This window comes from Tiliqua scincoides, chromosome 8 (assembly GCF_035046505.1).
Source record: "Tiliqua scincoides isolate rTilSci1 chromosome 8, rTilSci1.hap2, whole genome shotgun sequence".
Classification (NCBI taxonomy): domain Eukaryota; kingdom Metazoa; phylum Chordata; class Lepidosauria; order Squamata; family Scincidae; genus Tiliqua; species Tiliqua scincoides.
Window position 1 is genome coordinate 8,903,125 of NC_089828.1, and position 20,093 is coordinate 8,923,217.

General features: G+C 53.5%; 1 protein-coding gene across 3 annotated transcripts in view; it reads left to right on the plus strand.

Moving 5' to 3' along the window:
* Positions 1-20,093, plus strand: part of ADAMTS7 (ADAM metallopeptidase with thrombospondin type 1 motif 7) — a 40,285-nt gene that overhangs the window by 10,270 nt on the left and 9,922 nt on the right. For all 3 annotated transcript variants that reach the window (XM_066635384.1, XM_066635385.1, XM_066635386.1), the window contains 8 exons: positions 5,238-5,382; positions 6,344-6,436; positions 7,565-7,710; positions 9,041-9,210; positions 10,977-11,110; positions 12,447-12,567; positions 13,017-13,261; positions 15,930-16,071. In XM_066635384.1, the coding sequence (XP_066491481.1) occupies positions 5,238-5,382; positions 6,344-6,436; positions 7,565-7,710; positions 9,041-9,210; positions 10,977-11,110; positions 12,447-12,567; positions 13,017-13,261; positions 15,930-16,071 (1,196 nt within the window). The remainder of the gene's footprint in view (positions 1-5,237; positions 5,383-6,343; positions 6,437-7,564; positions 7,711-9,040; positions 9,211-10,976; positions 11,111-12,446; positions 12,568-13,016; positions 13,262-15,929; positions 16,072-20,093) is intronic.

The following is a 20,093-nucleotide window of genomic DNA, read 5'->3' on the forward strand; positions in this document are numbered from 1 at the left end:
CAGTCGCCAAAGTCGTGACCAGTCCTTCAGAAAAGTGTTCCCCATTTGAACTGGAACTTACCATTCTGCCTCAGTGCCGCATTCATTCCCAGTAAATCTGGGCATCAAGATGCTCTGGGCAGTCGCATCTGTTGTCCAGAGTCCGAGAAGGCTGTGCAACAGGTCATCCAGGCAGACGTGACTGCCCAGAGCATCATGGTGCTCAGATATACTGGGAATGAACGTGGCACGGAGGCAGAATGGTAAGCTTTGCTCATGGAACAGAGGGCCTTCCCCAGATGCTGGATCCAGCCCCCTGGGCTGCGGTTTGGAAAGCCCTGATCTTTACAAATTACGACAGCAATAGAAATGCTACAACAGTTGACCCAATAAAATTCAATAGACATTCCAGTTAGAGTCCTCTGCCAGAGCTGATATTTGCTCCAGGAAGGAGACTACTGTTTCCATCTTCTACCAGCTTCCCTCTCGGGCCAAAGAGCCACTTGCAAACCATATCCTCAGAAGGCTTTTTCTATCTCCAGTAGCTGAACCTGATGGAGAGATTGGAGCAGGGCAGGGGAGGAGGATGAGGGTGGTGTCATAAATGAGTAGGGGTGCTAGAGAAGCACAAGGGTGAGATAGGGGTGCTGTGTGTGTGTGGGGCAGGGTTTGCAACAGACAAGGTGTCTGAAATTCTCCTCTGTGGGATTTAAGCAAACTCAACCCTGGAAGGAACCACTGAACAGAGAGTAAGAACATAAGAACGCCCCACTGGATCAGGCTATAGGCCCATCTAGTCCAGCTTCCTGTATCTCACAGCGGCCCACCAAATGCCCCAGGGAGCACACCAGATAACAAGAGACCTCATCCTGGTGCCCTCCCTTGCATCTGGCATTCTGACATAGCCCATTTCTAAAATCAGGAGGTTGCGCATACACATCATGGCTTGTACCCCGTAATGGATTTTTCCTCCAGAAACTTGTCCAATCCCCTTTTAAAGGCGCCCAGGCCACATGCCATCACCACATCCTGTGGCAAGGAGTTCCACAGACCAATCACATGCTGAGTAAAGAAATATTTTCTTTTGTCTGTTCTAACTCTCCCAACACTCAATTTTAGTGGATGTCCCCTGGTTCTGGTGTTATGTGAGAGTGTAAAGAGCATCTCTCTATCCACTCTGTCCATTCCCTGCATCATTTTGTATGTCTCAATCATGTCCCCCCTCAGGCGCCTCTTTTCTAGGCTGAAGAGGCCCAAACGCCGTAGCCTTTCGTCATAAGGAAGGTGCCCCAGCCCCGTAATCATCTTAGTCGCTCTCTTTTGCACCTTTTCCATTTCCACTATGTCTTTTTTGAGATGTGGCGACCAGAACTGGACACAATACTCCAGGTGTGGCCTTAGCATCGATTTGTACAACGGCATTATAATATTAGCCATTTTGTTCTCAATACCTTTTCTAATGATCCCAAGTATAGAATTGACCTTCTTCACTGCCGCCGCACATTGGGTCGACACTTTCGTCGACCTGTCCACCACCACTCCAAGATCTCTCTCCTGATCTGTCACAGACAGCTCAGAACCCATCGGCCTATATGTGAAGTTTTGATTTTTTACCCCGATGTGCATGACCTTACACTTACTGACATTGAAGCGCATCTGCCATTTTACTGCCCATTCTGCCAGTCTGGAGAGAACCTTCTGGAGTTCCTCACAATCGCTTCTGGTCTTCACCACTCGGAAAAGTTTGGTGTCATCTGCAAACTTAGCCACCTCACTGCTCAATCCTGTCTCCGGGTCATTTATGAAGAGGTTGAAAAGCACCAGTCGCAGGACAGATCCTTGGGGCACACCGCTTTTCACCTCTCTCCATTGTGAAAATTGCCCATTGACACCCACTCTCTGCTTCCTGGTCTTTAACCAGGTCTCAATCCATGAGAGGACCTGTCCTCTAATTCCCTGACTGTGGAGTTTTTTCAGTAGCCTTTGGTGAGGGACCGTGTCGAACGCCTTCTGAAAGTCCAGATATATAATGTCCACGGGTTCTCCCGCATCCACGTGCCTGTTGACCTTTTCAAAGAATTCTATAAGGTTTGTGAGGCAAAACTTACCCTTACAGAAGCCATGCTGATTCTCCCTCAGCAAGGCCTGTTCATCTATGTGTTTTGAGATTCTATCTTTGATGAGGCATTCCACCACCTTACCCTGTATAGATGTTAGGCTGACCGGACTATAGTTTCCCGGGTCCCTCCTTTTTCCCTTTGAACTTTGAACTTCTGTTTGCCCGTGTGGGCCTTAGCCCATGTGCCTGGAATTGGGGGTAGAAAGCAGCCAAGCAGGTCTGCAGCCAGACTACTTCTTGGTTTGGAACAAGCACAACAAAGGAGCTCCAGAGACCCCAGGCCTGGAGAGTGCGCCAACACACCCAGCTGCACAGGCATGGGAGGCAAAGAGTTAAGTCTCTCACACAAAGGCACCAAGGCTTTTCCCTCAGCATCAACCAATTCTCATTGGGGGGGGGGGACAGGTCAAGTGGGGGATTCATTTTGTGTAGTAGCTGCTATTAAGACTGGGCTCCCAGTGCCACCAACCAGCCCCCAACCGTCCCCAGCAGAGTTCTTGTCAGACAAAAGTGATTACAGTGCCCAAGCTGGAGAGGCTGAGCCGAGTTCTTGCCGGCATCTGTTTATTTTTAGTGCGGAGCTGCTGCTGCTGGCTCCTCACTGAGCCCTTGAGAAGAGTGCTTGGCTGTGTGTCAGCTGGACCCCCCACCAGCTCTCATAGAACAAAAGAGGCTGTCGGAAGAGCAGCCAGATTGCAGCTGCCCTGCTCGCTTCCTTGTAACAGAGCAAGGAAACTCCGTGAGAAGCTTGGCGCAGAGAAATGTGGGTGCGCAAGCCTGTCACATTCAGTCCTCTCATTGCACACAGGATCGGTGTGGTGGCAGCAGTGTTGTCACACAGTCTGCACGCTCAGCTTCGTGCTGCCATCAGGGAGGAAGAGGGACCACTATAAGGTGTATGATCAGAGAGTGCCACCATGGGTGAAGCCGGCCTGGAAGTCAAGCTCCTGAAGCACAAGTCAGCCATTCAGCCTGGAGGCACAGACACGTGCTCAGAGGGGCACTTCCTTCATATCTGGGCTGGAAATCTCCAGGACCGAACGAGCATCAAAGATGGTGCCACTTTTTTTCGGGTTACTCGTGTTATTGCTCCTTGAGTTGAATGAAAGATAGAGTTAGGTAAGCAGTGCAGAGGGGAAGACTGGGGTCCTTGGCTGGGCTCAAGCATGGCCTGTTTGTTTTGATGCTAAGCCCGGATCTTCTGGTTTACCAGAACCCCAGCCAGGCTGCAAACTGTGGTTTGCTTGGGGCTGACAGACCAGGATACAAATGACAGTTTGAAGTTAGTCTGCAAACCACAGCTTGTGGTTTCCTGTGGTGTCTGCATTCAGAGACCGCTGGCAAACCATAATCAGCATTGTGGCTGCACCTTGGCAACGGGAATGAACCTATGAAGCAGAGTCTTGAATTGATGGGATATACAAAAGCCGACAAGCAGCTCTAAGCTGTGTGAGATCCAGAAGCCCATCTTGTGGCCTGGATTCTTCACAATGGGCAGCGCAAACTCTGGCTTAAGCTCTGTCTGAAGTCAGAACTCAGCCACTAAGTGCCATCTTAGTGGCATGCTTCCAGACATAATTATTTTTATTTATTTACAACTTAATTTCCCATTTTATCTCCCAAGTGGGCATTCAAAGTGGCATAGTGTCTTGAGAAGAGGTCTTGCTCTTTCCTGGTCCCCAGAAGCTCTGGCTGCCTTTAAGTTGCTTTGAAAAGATGAGAACCATCTGGAGGCAGCTCTGCCTCCACTCTGGCAAGAAGAGAGCCGTTGCCTGACATGATCCCCCAGTAAGCGGGAGTGTTAATAATGGGCTGATTTTGGCAGGCGAGAGGGAAGGAGCAACAAATTACTGTAACTGAGACCCCTCCACCTCTCCGTGGTGGGTGCACACGCCGCTTTCTTTCAAGACGTGCTTTGGGGGAAATCCACAGTTTGTGTAGGGCATGTGAAACGGAATCCCTGTGAGCCCAAAGCTCTGTGAGCTGCCAACAGAGTTTAAGGTTAGGGCTCCCAGACCTGGATCAGAAGGCAATTCATGGGAACAGAGCTCACCTGGAGGTCTTGGAAATAGTCCTCACTTGCGCTAGACCCAGGACTTGGTCCTGCGGTGATGCCTCTCTGTGGGTCTGGGCCTGCAAATGCTGCTGGTGCTCTGGCCAGCCCTGGAGGGGGACACAGACGCCTTGCTACAGATTGCAGAATGCAGTGAGAGCCAGCTCCTGTGGAAGAAGCTCTCCCAGATGTTGTTGGAGTGACTAATCATGGGACATCCGGCAGAGGAGCAGAGCTGAAAATAGCCCAGCTGGGCTCTCCCTTTGTCCCTGACAGGCATATCCTCTGCAAAGTCTCAAGGCGAGACTTCTTTCCACTTATTTCAACCATTGAGCCCTGGCTTCCTCCTGCTGGGACTCTGTGAAATCCAAGTTTCTGGCACAGGTTGCAAGGCAGGGGCTGTAGCACCTGCTTGCTGTACGGAAGGTCCCGAGCCCAATTCCTGAGATCTCCAGGCCTGAAAGAGACCCCTGCCGAGGCTGGAAGCTGGGCGAGACAGGCTGGTGGTCTGGCTCAGTGGGAAGCTGCTTCCTCTGTCCAGCTGGCCCCCCACGTCCGAACAGCTCCCTCTTCTGTTCAGCAGGAGGTCTTTCCACAGGACAGGTGTAAACTCTGATTGCTCACACAGATAATAGGCACTGTCTGTCGGGTCCTGTCTTAGGCTACAATCTTATCCACACTTTCCTGGAAGTAAGCCCCATTGACTATAATGGGACTTCCTTCTGAGTAGACATGCATAGGATTGGGCTCTCAGTCATTGCACTCAGGAGTCGCAGTGAATTCATCTCAGTCAGCGGGGGAAGGCCTCGTAAGCGGCTGCAGTGCTGACTTTAGTGGGGGAGGAATGACTGGTTCTTCTCTAACATGCAAGGACACCCCCCCGCCCTCTGTCAGAGCAAAACACACACATAACTTGGCCGTCAAGGTGGTTTGCTTGGCTCTCTTGTCTTGTAGAGTTGACCAGCCTGCCTCCCTGACCTCCTGGAGAAGCCCCGCCATTGCTACTAGGCTGTGCTGTAAACACTGCACCCCCCCTCCCCTGCCAATCCCAGCTCACCTTGTTTCTTTGGATGTGTCTCCCTATAGCCGCGGCTGGGGGCTCTGCCTGGATGACCCGCCGGCCAAGGAGGTCATTGACTACCCATCCATCCCACCAGGGGTCCTCTATGACGTCAGCCACCAGTGCCGGCTTCAGTACGGAGCATCCTCCACCTACTGTGATGACATGGACGTAAGGAAGAGCTGGGCGGTGGCTACCCGCTGCATTCAGTTGCAGGATGGCACTGTAAAATGAGGGGCAGGAATGCTCTCTGCTGGAAGCCCCCTTTGGAAGGGCCCTTTGGTAAAGATGGGGTCCACCCAAGCAAGACTGGGGCAGACTTGCACGGCCAGCAGCCAGCAGTGTGCCTTGCTTTGGGAGCTAGGGGGAGAGTGCCACAGCCCAGCCACAGGGTCACGAAGCTAGTTCACCAGCACCCACCCACCCCCCCAGCCCAAGCTGTGTTTGCACTTGTTCATTTGCACCAGTTGGGCAGAGGAAACATATTTGGCTCCCAAGCCAGTAAGTCTCTCATAGCAGCTTACAGACAAAACTAAAAACATCTGCGTAATAAAGCGACACTGTAAAACAGAGCCCAATTATAACCAGCAACTGGGGAGCAAAAATCCCTCCCGGCACCTTTCAAGTCCCTCCTTCCTCAGCAGTCCCCCTGCTGGCGATTCAGCAGATGCCTCCTTGAAAAGTGCAGTCATGCCCACCCTCCTGGCTGGCCGCACCTTGCTTTCGCCTTTTCCTCCTAACTGCTGGTTTCCTTCCCTCTGCTTTGTTGCCTTGCAGGCAGTTGGAAGGCTGGTGGCAAACCCCCTGGGACAAGGACCTTCCCCTTGTGTGCAAGGGTCCCAAGGACGCTGGGGGTCATAAGCAGAAAGGACAGAGCTTGCCACTAGCCTTCCCAGCACACAAGCACTGCTCTGCCTTCTGCACAGCTGGGCTGTTGTGAAGAGCAGGAGGCTGGAGGCTTCCAGGGACCAAGGCACACACCCTTCCTCCTCACCTCCGGCCCCAGGCCACAGCAGGGGGCTCCCCAAGCAGGCCTAAGGGCTGGTGTCAATGTTTGGGGGTGGTTCTGAACTGAGTGGACTGGGGCAGCCCACAAAGCTGCTGAGAAGGCAACACCCCCTTTTCCCTGCAGAGTGTCTGCAACACCCTCTGGTGCTCTGTGGGGAACACGTGTCACTCCAAGCTGGATGCGGCTGTCGATGGCACCAAGTGCGACGAGAACAAGGTGAGGCCTCACAATTGCCGGCTGGGCAGGATTGCTGGAGCAAGAGCCTCAGGCGTGTGGTGGGCAGGCATGGAGGCTGCTGTGGGCCCCGGGTGTAGACTTTGTCCAAGGGCTGAGCTCAACAATGTGGTGTGGGAGTTCTGCTGTGACTGGAGTGCCCTCCTCACCTTGCTTTCTGAAAGAAGCAGTCAGGAAGGGAGACCGGCCCTTGGAACTCACAGCATGGCCTTGATTCAGCCCCCCACTCCACCCCACCCTCCAAAACTGCGAAGAACATGTCTGGAGCTGGCTGGGAGCTCTGTGGCAGGTGGAATTTAGAAGTCAGGATCTTGGTGCAGGGCAGAGCCCCTCCTCTACCCTAGCGCCACAGCCCCAATTCCTGTTCCCTTTAGAGCTTGAGAACATACTGCCTTTTAGGGGACCAGCTGTGCCTTTTTTCTAGCAGCCCCCAGTGCTCCCTGAGATCATCCTGCACTGGCACAGTCCTCTAACTGCATTGAGTCTGCAGTGCCAGGTGTGCCTAGCTGGGCGCAAACCCCTCTGAACAACCTGCGCTTACTTCTGAGCACAGTGAGCTAGGTCCGCAGCCCCCTCCCACTGTGTCACTTTGCAGGGAGCAGCTTGTTCATCCTGTCCAGCAACATCCTTTTCTGTCCCTCCTCCCTTTTGTTGGTTGGTTGCTAAAGAGTCCTGATGAGCTCAGCAGTTTGCTCACTCCTGTGGGACCTTGTATCTGAGCCTTCCTGCTGCTTTGGGGTTTATCCTGTTCATCCCCATTTGCTTCTTTAACCATCAAAGCCAATCAGGAGAGTTTGTCAATCAGGTGCTTTGTGTCCCGTCCCCCCCCCAGCATGAGGGACCAAAACTTACTTTTTAAAATATGATAAAGGGGTTGGGGCTGATGGCTGAGTTTCTTGGGATTCTGCCATCTAGTGAGTGTGGACTGCTGGGAAAGGCCTGGGCCAGCTTGCAGCCATCAAGTCTTCCCTTCTTGGCAGTCCTTCATCTGGGTGCAGGAGCTGAGCATGCAGCTGGGCCACACTGACTGTTGCAGCACCTGACCACCAGGCCACTGGCTGCGTGCAGACCAGCCTCAGGTGCAGCTTGGCTCCTGTTGCTCCCCCACAGTGGTGCTTCAATGGCGAGTGTGTGCGTGTGGGGTACCGCGCCGAGTCCATCAACGGCGGCTGGGCAGCCTGGAGCTCCTGGGCAGCCTGCTCGCGGACCTGCGGTGCTGGAGTGCAGAGCGCGGAGCGGCAGTGCAACAGCCCCACGTGAGTGACCAGCCCTGAGGCAGTGGCAGAAGGCGCAACGCTGCCTGCTTGAGGCCTGCAGGTGGGAGGGGGTTGTTTTGGAACAGTCCCCCCATTAAGCACAATCTCTGCCCCTGAAGAGCTGCAGGCCTCCTCTCCCTCATGATCTACTGGGTGGGTGTTGTGCGCAGTCTGAAGCTTCCCCTTCCCCCATGCTACTGTTATTGTAGGGCCCCTAAACACAAGGCTGGGCCCTACGCCTGTGTTCTTGTAAGTAGTTGCAAACACCCCAATCCTAACTGGGACTGCAATATGGGGAGGGAGGTTTACCCTCCCCCCACCTTACTTTCCATCAGACACACGCACACCAGCCCATCCCCACATCCCTTTCAAGAGTTTGGTTTGAGAGCAGCAGAATGCTCCTTCAGCTGTTAGTGGCTACACTTGGGATAGATCCAGAACATCCCAACGGCAGCCTGAAAGGTTCAGGAAATGGAATGGGCACCAGCGGGATCCAGCCTTGCCAACAAGTCTCTCCAACTTTGCCATAGTTTTCCTTTCACGTTTGGTGAGCCACCGCCTCTGATCTTCCTTGCTGTTTACCCCGTTCAAGGGACTGAAAGCAGCTGTTGTTTTGCAGCGAGGGCGGAGGGGTGGGAGAAAGGCCATTTTGTTTGCAAAATCTGTTCAAAACTCAGCAGTGGACTTCTGTTTGTTGGCTACACTTGGGATAGTCTGGAAGAAAAGTTAAGGAACGTAGAAGCCCCTCCCCCAACATTCACAATTTTAATTGGTGGGACTGGCGGCCTCCACTCTCTCCTTTGCTCCCTGCAGTACACAACAGGGCATGGCCTTCCAGCAAAGAAATTCAAGGTGAGAAAGCCCCCTGGGGTCTGGAGAGTGATGCCCACTTCCAGCAGCAGGTTAGCTGTGAAAAAAGCTAAAAGTGCACCAGTATCAACTGTGTCGCTGATTGTTTTTTTGTTGTTTCTTAGGCACTTGCCTGCCTGAGTTTCTGCTGGGATTTTGTTTGGACATATTGCCCAACAGGCTGCCCGAGATAAGTAGGAATGGCAGCATAGTCTGTTGGGTAAGAGGTTAGCAGCCAGTGCGCAGCTATGGCCAGGCCCATCAGTTGCCAGCTCAAAGGATGCCTTCTTCTGCTGTGTCCTTGAGAAGCTCAGAGCTGCTTTTCTGTCACTGTCAGCTGATCTCCAGTCTAGACTCTCTGCTTAGCTTTTGTGAGATAACTGCCTACCAGACCCACCTCATACTCTGACACCAGGAGAGCTTCAGGGCCAGGCTTAAGAACTTCCAGGTGAGTTGGTGTGCTTTTCTCTTCTCACTTCAGGCCAAAGTATGGTGGGAGATATTGCTTGGGGGAACGGAAGCGCTACAGGGTCTGCAACATGAAGCCCTGCCCTGCAGACAGGCCCTCTTTTCGGCACATCCAGTGCAGCCGCTTTGATGCCAGGCCCTACAAAGGCAAGCTGTATAAGTGGACCCCCATCCCTAACAACAGTAAGTCTCTTGTAAGAGGATAAATGCTTCTTGGGTTTACTAGAGTACCGGGTTTGGGACACTGGATGTGGCCATGTGACCCGTCTCAAGTGTGGTCCTGCTATCAAAGGAGCAACAACAGCGAAAGCGTTTTTCACTTCAGCAGATTTGACGCTAATGCTAATTGCGAAAGGAATTTGTTTCACTGCTTTGGTGAAACAATGGAATTACCTTATTTAAAATAACTCTACGAATTTACTATGACTTGTAATAATATTGGATCACATTTCGGTGTATTTGAACAGTTCATGGAACAATTCTCTGGCTTTTATCCTGGAGTGCCAGGGACAAGCTACATGTGTGGTTTAAAAAAAAATGAAATTAATATAGAAAGAAAGCAAAATAATAGCAACTGAGGCTATTGGGTGGTCAGAGGTAGGCAGTGCTCAGCATGCTGGGAGCAATCTCAGCAGGCTCCCTGTTTTGATTCAAGACCCTCAGAGGAGGGAGCCAAATGAACAGGCAGCAGGGAGGCTGTGTTCCAGGTTTGGAGCACAGCAGTCTGGTCCCCTGCCGCCTTCTCACCTTGCTTCTTCCACCACTGGCTCTTTGGGGCCAGGTTGCTGTGCTCCAAGCCCAGAACACAGTGATCACCCACAGCTGTCCTATAAAGAGCCCAGTGGAGTAAGGAGCAAGGTGAGGGTGAGTTCTGAGCATCAGAATGCAGCAATCTCACTCCTTCTTCTGCACTGTCCGTTTCGATGAATCGGGAAGTGCAGAGTGCATTGGGAGTGACTGCAGCATGCTGCGCATTTCCTGCTTTAAGCAAAGAGCCCCTGAGCAAGGAGGGTGCCTCTGTCAGCAGCAGACTGGGGAGAGGCGGTAGGTGCCTGTTTACCACATCTAACACCTGAGGGAACTGGCACTGTTGGCTTCATGGATGGACCAGCCGTGTTTGTGGGGACGTCACCACTTTAGAGTGCGTGCTCCCTGGGTACCAGGGGCTGGCAAGTGGAGCCCACACTCACTCTCAAGGCACCAGTGACTGTCACTGTGAATGGTGAACCTGATGTAATCTAGATGCTAGTTTATGTACTGCTTCCCAACACACAACTCTGCTCCCACCAGTCACGGTATGCAAAAAATGCCCCAGAAATAGACTTGAAAAACATAATTGTATCAGTCAATGTTCCTGCTGTAATTAGTGTCAGACTAGCAATCTAACAGAAAAGTGAAAATAAATAGAAAAGAAGGGCACCTACAAGATCTCATCAAAGCAAGTGGTGCATAAAACGGCACCACCGCCCGTCCCTAAAAGGTCACTCAAACAGCAGGGGCTCGGAAAACGGTGTCCCCGCCCCACCCCCACGCCAGGGAGAACTTGCCAAAGAGCACAAGTCCCCCCAAGCCAACCCTGGCCAGTCACCCACCCAGCATACCAGAGCCTGCACTGTTGGCTGCCTGTGTGCTCTCAACACCATGATGGCCCACCAGGAAGGAAGTGGCATCCAGTGGCTTTGCCCTTGGAGAGATCCTGCATACCCTTGGGAATCGGAAAGGAACGTCTTCCGGGTCAACTTGACTAGTGACCCTGGAAGCAATGCCCCTGGCTTGGTTTAGTCGCATGAGTCATGTGCAGATCCTGCTTCATTACTGCCTTTTGGAATGCACATGCCACATTGCAGTAGTGAGATGCAAAAGCCTTGGCTTGGGCAGGAGGGAAGAGGACGGCCACCAGATGCTGTTGACTTGACCTGTTTCTTGACTGTCCTTTCTGGCACCCACAGTCAACCCCTGCGAACTGCACTGTCGCCCAGATAATGAGTACTTTGCAGAAAAGCTGCGTGATGCTGTCATAGATGGCACCTTGTGCTATCAAGGGAACTCCAGTCGGGACATGTGCATCAATGGAATCTGTAAGGTAGGCAGAGCCTTAGGTTTCCCACCAGAGAGCATGACTTCAGAGGTGAGGTTTCTGTCATCAAGGCCGTGGAAAGACGATGGGCTTTGCGCTGAGAGCTCCTTAATCAAATTCTCTCATGAATTGAAGGTAGACTTGTGGTGGCCTCTTGCGCGCATATAGGCCATTGCCTGATGCTGAAGCCACCTTGTGAACCACACACGTGTGTTAACCAGCTCAGAGTATTTGGAAAGACCTTATCCCCAGAATGGTGCTAGCATGCCCCTCTGAGAGCTATTCTGCATGGCCAGATCCACATTTGCAGTAGAAGGAGGTGGCAGAACAGGCAGCACCATCTCTGACTATTGGCGCAAGGCAAGCAGTCCTTTTGCAGGCTCCTCTGCAGGCAGCACTCCCTGGAACACAGAACCAGCTGAGCTGGTTTTCCATTTGCCAAGGGTTTTGTGGTGGTGGTGGGGGGGGGATTCCAAAATGCAGCCTTGTGCCTGTGGTCTGAAGTGGTGTGGTCCCCATCCTACTACTGCATCCAGGTATGCACCAGACCCACATGCAACAGAACAAGGTGCTTGATTGGAGTGGTCACATTTTGAGTTGTATTACTATAGGTGAGAGCAGGTCACATTTTGGGATACTTGCCCCATATAAGTCAATAGGTACATCAGGGACAGCAGAATGCAAAACCTTTCTCTCTCTGTCACTCTCTGATGTGCAACTCTGCCCTGATGTGCAGACACACCCCTATAGCCTGAAGCCCAGAATTCTGCCCCAGCAGTTTGCCAAATGTGGCGAATGTGTCTGAGTCCTGCCCATAAAGATCACTGTGCCTGGAAAGAGACCCTGAACATGAGTGAGAAGTTCCTTGCAAGCATTTCTGGCCAGGGGTGTTCATGGAACTTCCTAAAGGGGGGAAATCCCCCGGTCTTCTATCAGGTCTGCCCTGCTGCCCGCTGTCCCTGTTGTGGATTAAAGTAAGCAGACAGGCTGGCTGACCCTGCGTGCACTGTGGCCAAAGATGGGACACAAGGAGGGAGGTTTTGCAGCCCCCTGTAGTGAGCAGGCTGAGTACTTGCACAACAGCAGTCGGTGAAGGGGGATGGGAAAAGCCAGAGGACTGCAGCAGTTGCCAAGCTGTAGCAAGCTGCCACCCCCCAAGTTGCAGAACAGTTCAGAAACTCCCTGGGAGACCCTGGAATGGAGCACTTGTCTGGTTCGGCTGTCCCTGCTGGAGGGGCAGAAGGGAGTGTGTCACACAGCCCCTGGAGTGGCAAGCAAGGGCTCAAGCCAGAAGCCCCCCAGGGGTGGGGGGGGAAGCCCTGACTGCCCTTCTCTCTTGCAGAATGTTGGCTGTGACTATGAAATTGACTCCTATGCAGTTGAGGACCGATGCGGTGTGTGCCGCGGGGACGGATCGACCTGCCAGACAGTGATGAAAACCTTTGAGGAGCGTGAGGGGCTGGGTGAGGAGCTTTGACTAGTTTGTGGCATGGTGGGGGCTGTTTAGGCCCTTTCTGGCCTGGAACTCCTGACCTTCTTGGCATGTGGGGTGCTCAGGTCCCATGGCTGTGTGCGTGTTCCTAGCAGCCAAATGTGGATGGCAGGAGGAGGAGGGAGCACTTTCGGAAGGGACCATTTCAAAAGGCTTTTGGGAGTCCAGTCCTCTGTGGGCCAGTCAGCCTTTGCTTTCCTTGCATGCAGTCCTGCAAGACTGTTCCAGGATTCTCTTCTCCTTGGTCACACAGAGAGTGTGACCATTGCTTCTATGGCGATCCAAGGCATCCTGGGAAGGGCAGGCGCTTCAAGGGCAGGTTATCTCTACCATGCAAAATCTGGGAGGGGGTCTTCACCCAGGAGAGGGCTGCTTCCTCCTGTCACCTGCAGCTGAGAAGCAGGTCCATCCCCTGAACAGGTTATGTTGATGTCGGGCTGATCCCAGCCGGAGCACGAGAGATTCACATTGAGGAGGTGGCCGAGGCCGAGAATTTCCTGGCTTTGAGAAGTGAGGATCCTGAGAAATACTTCCTGAATGGTGGCTGGACCATCCAGTGGAATGGGGATTACCCAGTGGCTGGGACAACCTTCACCTACAAGAGGACTGGGAACTGGGAGAACCTCACGTCTCCAGGGCCCACGGAGGAGCCGGTGTGGATTCAGGTACTAGAAGGAGGATTGGTTTGGCCTCGCCCAAAGTAGTGGCCCAGGGGGCAGAGGGCTGGGCTTTGTCCTTCCAGTTCTGGATTCAGGGACTGTCTCTGTCCCCTGGACTCAATGTTGCAGACTTGTGCAAGTTTCAACCTGCCCTACCTGTACAAAGGGAAGAATTGTCACCCACCTGACAGGGTGGTTGACAGGCCCAGTGCAGTTCAGCATTTTGCAGATTAATTTGTCCTACACGTGTTCTGGTAGGACAGTAATGAAGGTCTTAAAAATACAGTCTCATGCTTAGGTGCATCTGAGGACTGTGCAAGGAGGGCAGGCCGCAAGTGCCATGCGTGTTGTTGGCACTGCAGGAGGACAGACAGTAAGCATAAGTGGGTGTCTTGCTATTCCTGCCTGATATTAAAGCCCCAATGTGGAGCACCTTTGCCAGTGGAAGTGTCAGAGTCTGAACTCAGGTCCAGGACTGAGGTCTCACCGCACTGCACTCATCAGGCACCTTCTGAGGATTTTGCTCCAAGAGGTTTTCCCCCAGCACAGACCAGGGTTCCCACCTCTTTTCTGCCCAGGGGTTTGAGGCTTTAACAACTGCACAGGAAGCAGAAGTTCAGCAGCTGTAGCTGCCCTCTCCCCCCGCGCACTGCCTCCCCATGCCAAGAAAAACTGCCCTTCTGAACATTTCTCTTTCCCTTGCAAGCTGCGGCCGCCTGATGAAAATATGGCAGCTCTTCTTAGCTACTCCAAATGTATTTTCAGGCCTCTGTGTCTAAGTCCTGGTATCCCCCCAGTGCTTTTCTCTCGCCCACCTTGGAAGAACTGCTCCCAGAGCAAGCTGGAAGTGCAGTTAGCTACTGTCTTCCGAGCACTCCCAGAAAAATGGGAGAACCAGCTCCACATTCCAGCAGGCTGGGCACTACTTGTTCTTCCTGTGGCCTGTCCACAGAGCCAGGGCTTCTGGAATAGTTGTCTCCATCTCAGCCATGAAACGGTCAGTTTCTGGACCCCCTTTCACCCTTTGCTGCTGCTGAGGGGAACTCTTGGGCAGATAAACTGCACCCCCTCTTCCTCTGCAGTTTGGAAGCTCAGAGCACACTCTGAGTCATTTGTGCAGCTCTTCTTTGGAAACACCACACTTGGCAGGCCAGGAGGTTCCTGCTGATCGCAGATGCCTTGCCCCAGTTTGGAGGGTGGGGCTGGCCTCTATCCTGCTCAGCTGAAACTGATCTGCTTCCTCAAAGCATTGACTCGGGAAAAGCCACTTGGGTTTCTGCCAAGACTTTTCTTGGACCTTGCACTGAAAGGGGATTTGGGGGAGGGAGAGAGGGAGGGAGAACTCGGCCATTGCCAGAGAAGCCTCTTGCAGAGCCATCCTACAGGCGCCGAGCAAAGGATTTCCAGCATGCAAATGCTTTGTCTGGGAGCTCAGCCACGAAGAGGATGTGGCCCCTCCAGGACAAATGGTGGTGCTCTTAGCATGAAGCTGATATTGAGCTTCCTCTGAGCCTCATCTGCCTCACAGTGTTGTTCTGAGGATAAAAATGGGTAGGAGAACTATGGGGGGGAGGCAGGATAAAATGGAACAAATCTGGACAACAGCATCGCCTGCCCTGCCCATACTGGCCAAACACAGTAGAGGGGGAATCCCCCACTCTGACTCGGCCTTGCTCATGGTCACTTCCCCTTTGCTGTCCCACCAGAGGCCCACCCCGCCATGTCAGTACTCCACCCCCCACCCCCACCCCTGCTCTCAGCATCAGTGGTGATGGCTTTTGTCCTGGGCTCCTGGCTGGAGAGGGAAGCCTGGAGCAATCGTTGGCCACCCTCAGTAGCTTTGCTGAGGTGCTGAAGTGACCGTGAGGGCATGAGAAACTCCTAGCCCAGACCCTCCATTGGCAACCTTGCATGTTCTGGTGAGTCAGAAACCAAACTTGGCAAGAACTTTTGCTAAAGGGGGAAGCTTTGACTAATCAAGGGACAGAGGAGTGTGAACACCAGAAGCAGGCGCGAGGGGCGAGCTGCATTCTCGTGCCAGAGAAAGACTCACATTTCCATGTTCATTTTTACAGCTTGGAATGACTTTCACTTGACAATCTCTGGGAAAGCTCCCTGGGATTGTAACTTAATTGTGAAGACTCTCTTAAAAGACAGAAAAATAGATAAAAAGAAGTCACAGTAGTTTGGGATATTCATGCAGGACTTTTTGGAGTGATGCCACCTTTCCAAGAACATTCCAAGAACAACAAGCTTTCATGCACACATCTCCTGGTCCAGTGCCCTTGCTGCATACCCAGCACCACCTTCTGTGCTGCGCCCTCCTCTCCCCAACACGCCCAGTATGACTGACTTGCTGAAACTGTTTCCCAAAGCCCATCAAACTGCCACCAAAAACCACTGATTTGGGAGGCTTGGTGAAGAGGCAGTTCCTTGGAGTCCTTTGGAACCCCAGGCATCAAATCTTACAAATGAAGGCCTCTCTCGGCACTTGCAGCAAAGGTGTGGCAGTGGCTATCCTTTGCTGCAGGGGACTCCCAAGCCTCTCCTCCATTGTGACTGGCTGGATGTTGTGTCTCCTCCCCTGGTCAGCCCATGTTTGGATGCTTTCACGGGGAATGCTTTTCAGGGGTCATGGCTGAGCTTTGTGATCATTCCCGGTTCTCCCCCTCAGCTCTTATTTCAGGAGAAGAACCCGGGGATCCGCTATCAGTACACCATCCAGAGGGAATCCGATCAGGATAATGAGATCACTGCAACAGAGTTCTTCTGGCAATACGGATCCTGGACCAAGTGTACAGTCACCTGCGGGACAGGTAAAAGTGTGGCCTTCTGGTTGTGTGTGGATCATGCTTTTTTTTTTTTCTACTCACTTCCCGTGTTGCGTGAGGAGTGGCAGGAAGTCAAGTTTTGGCCAAAGGACCAGTGAAAGGAGCTGCACTGGGATCCTCCAAGCAGTTTGGTCACAGAGCAAGTTCTGGCTGGGCAAAAGGTCTTGCCCCACGGCCTCCTCATCTCAGTGGCCATTTGCTCTTCATAGCTGGAGCAGGACAGCCCTGTGTTGTCGGGATCCTCAGGCAGGTGGTGAAGGGAGTGTGGAAAGAGAAGCATGTGCTTGGTGCATTTGCAGGCGTTTCCAATCCAGGAGGAGGTCGGGTTGGTGGCAGCAAGTTCAGGCGCAACTTCCCTTCCCTCTGCGGTGTTAAGGTGATGACTACAAAGTGTATGGAAAATGTTGACCCCAAACGACACCCCAAACTTGGTCCCAGGCATGGGCACTGGGGCTCAGGCATTCTGCGCGCCTGAACAAAGAGGCAAGAAGCACCAGAAGCAGCTAGTTTGGAGGGGTCACTTCGGTTTGAGCCACCAGGGCACCCCCAGTCAGGAGCCCTGCTGTGTTCTGTTGCACGGTCCTGGCTTCCAGGGCACAGTCCAGTCCTGTATAGTGTCTCCACAGCGGGAAGTAAGGACTGGGTGGATGAGAGAACCTCTTCTGCTGGCAGAAGGGAAGGAAGAGCAGAAGGGGGCTGTGAGTGTGCTGGTTGGCTGGCCGCCCCACTGGCTCTGAAGGGTCTGGCTCTGAAGGGTCGTTCGTGCAAAGAGGGCTGAGGCAGGCAGCCCTTGACCGCCTGCACCCCACCTCCCACCCCACAGTTTTGCGAAGCCTCTGCAGGCCTCGGGACGTGAGCGTTTTGGTTTGCGCAGCCACATGTGTGGTCTTCCCTCTCTCCCTTTTGCTGCCAGCCTCTTTGTTCAGAAATTTGCAGCAGAAGGCTTTGCCTCTTCCTCTTGGGCCTGCAAAGGGTGATGGTCTGTTGCTGTGGGGGAAACGGGATATCAACGGGATATAAAACGGGATCAAACAGCTGTTGCTGTGGGGAAACGGGATATAAACCTTCAGCTCTCAGGGACAGATGCTTCTGTGGGGAATGGTTAAAAGCTGGAAGTGCCTTTCAGAAGGCTCTGGCTGGCTTTCTGAGGCACAGGGAGGTCACGCGCAGTCTCCCACCTCAGAAGGCCCTCCCTCCCGATGTGACCAGGAGACTCTTCTGGTTGCATCTGGGACATGCAGTGAGGCCTTCCTGGCCCATGCTGGGTCAGATCCATGGGTCCAAACCCACGGATAAGAAGGGCCAACCTGTAGTTGAATTACTCTGCAAAGGGAAGGGTGGAGGGAGGCCACACGGCTCCCTGAAGCATCTCCCTGTCTCTTGCAGTGTGGGAAGACATCCTCCTTCATAGACCCAGCTGTCATTCTGGCAAAGGCAAATCCCTCTTCATCCTGGCTAGCAGGTGGTTTTGGCTTCCCCAAATCCCTGCAGGTTCATTTGATAATGAAGCATAGAGGATGATCACGCTGCCAAAGGGTTCAGAAAAACTGAGCCGTTGTGCCTCCAACAGCAGGGCCCCCCAAGTGACTTCTTGGGCCTGCATTTTGGTATCCCACGCCGCCCCCCCCCCAGAGCATCATCTCTTTGCAGCAGAGATGTGTTTTGTGACTAGTTACAGCTCACAGGTGAGCTTTATAGCCTTGCACAGCCCAGAAACCTGCACAGCAGAGGTAGGGCGTTTTTCCACTGGGGGGGGGTTCATTAAGAGTGACCCAACACTTGGAAGCAGCACTCCTTCCTAACTTCCCGCCTGCTGCGGCCAGGCAGTGGTTCCTCTGCTTCTGTTTTTGCCTCTTCTCTGTGTAAACGGGGCGTCTTTTACCTCAAGAGAACATCCCCTTTGTCAAGCCCTGATAGCTGCCTTGCAATCCTCAGGATATCATCGCCATTCTGGACCTGAAAGGCCGACACAGCCTTGGCATGTTCACTGCACGCAGATTTTGTGGTGATGACTTGGTGGGTAGTTCTGCTCAACCTTAAGCTGTATATCGCTTGACTTGATTGAGGACCATGGTTGCAATTTTGAAAGAGGTTTTCCCCCCCAAGCCCAACTGACAAACCAGTTGTGCAGCCTCTGGAGTGGGGAGGAGACAGGGTGCTTTCCTTTGGAGCGTGGGGCTTGGCTCACTTTTGCATCTTGAACCACTTCGCTGGATCTGGGGGGACGAGGTCAGAACAGCAGTTGAACTGGAAAGCTATTTTGGGGTGAGGCCTGGGCCTCCACTCCCACTCCACAGGGTCTGCAGAGAAGCTCACTGCCAGCAAGGGTTGAAGGGCAACAGGGAGGTTGGGGGCAGGCTGACCAGAGTCCAGGACTGAGGTCCTGGAGTGGATTTTCTCTCACCCAGGAGAATGGCTTCTGGGGCCAGAAAGCGACCCACTTTGCACTTTGTGGCTGCTGGTGAGCCTTGTGGGCAGTGGGAGATTTGAGCCTGGGACTCTTACAGCCTGTTCTTTGTGCAGCAAACGGGGAGCCCAGCTGTTCAAGGCATCTTGTGCCTTACTTTCTAGAGTCCCACAGCCTCCCAAGGGAAGCTTTGAACATGCTCTGGAAGGGGCAGATGGACCATCTGAGCGCAGAGAGGACCTTATCCCGCTGCTCCTTTACTGATCGAGGGAGGGAGAGAGTGATCAGATTAGTTCTTCAGTAAGTGGGTGCGGAGAGAAGGTTTGCCAGCCAAATTATTTCTTGGTCTCCTGCCAGAAAGTCGGGCTGCCAAAAGCTTATCGGATCCTGGCTAGCGGCCTGCCCAGCAGTCGTCTTCCAGGGCATACTGAGGCAGCATCTTGCTCCCTCTGCAAACACTTCCCCTTTGCTGAGCAAAGAGGAAAGAGGGCAAGTGTGGAAAGGAGGACGGGGGCAGGCTCCTTGGCTCTCCATTCTGCAAGACTGTGTGATGAAGCGAGAGAAGGCGCAGCACAACTCCTGGCAGTGGCAGTGGGGAGAGTGGCTAGCGACAGACCTGTGGGGAGCGGCTGGTGTTGTGGAGGGGTCACCCTGAGGCGGTGATGCTGGCCGGGGTGCAGGGTGTGTCTTGCTCCTGGAGCAGAGGCCCAGCAACACCAGCCCAGGAGAGCAGTGGAGCCTGGAGGGAAAGTGCAGAAGGCCAGGAGCTGGTTGGGGCAGCTGCCCTCCTGTGACGGAATATGCTGTGAAAGCTTCAGTCACAAAAGGCCCTGCCTCGACTGGAAGACTCAGGTCTGTCCGTTGTGCCGTTGGGAGATCCGGCCTGCAGCCACCCCCTTGTCCCTGGATCAGCCCTGTGCACAGTAACTGGGGAGGAGCTTGAAGGGGCAGCCCAGGGTTGCTGCAGACCCCTGCAAAGGAACTGGGCTGAAAAGTGCTCTGTAAGAAAGTTGAAGGGGCCTCCTCCCCCTGCTAGCGAAAGGCGGGGCTCAGCAGAAGGTGTTTGTGGAGTTGTCAGTGGGGGGAGCATCAGTTGAGTCGGCAGCAGAAACCTCACAACTGGGCTGGAAAACTTGCAGCTGCTGCTGCTGCTGGAAGAACTGAGTTTGTGATCCGCAAGAAGGCAAACTCTGGAATGTTGTGAGGGGTTCACTTCCGAGCAGGAAGGGGGGATGCTGCAGCAGAGCAGGGGACCACCCGCAGTGCCCTGCAGTCGGGCTGGAGGAGGCCTCCCTGGAACTGTGTTGTTCTCGGGCTCAGTAGTGGGTCCCAGCAAGAGCCCTGCTTCTGCCCCTCCCCTTCCCTGCAGCTTATCAGTTGGTTTACTAGCATTTTTGAAAACTGCCCAGATATCAGACACTCCTTTCCTGGGAGGAAATGCTCCAGCCTGTTCCCCCTTCCTCGCTGCTGAAAGGATGCACTGGAACAAGCCCCCTCCCCACCCTTTGAAGCAAACCCCTGCCAGGCGGATATGAATCTCTGCCTGGGGGGGGCGCTGTTCTCATCCCAGCCTCCGGGGTCCCAACAAGCCAACCCTGGC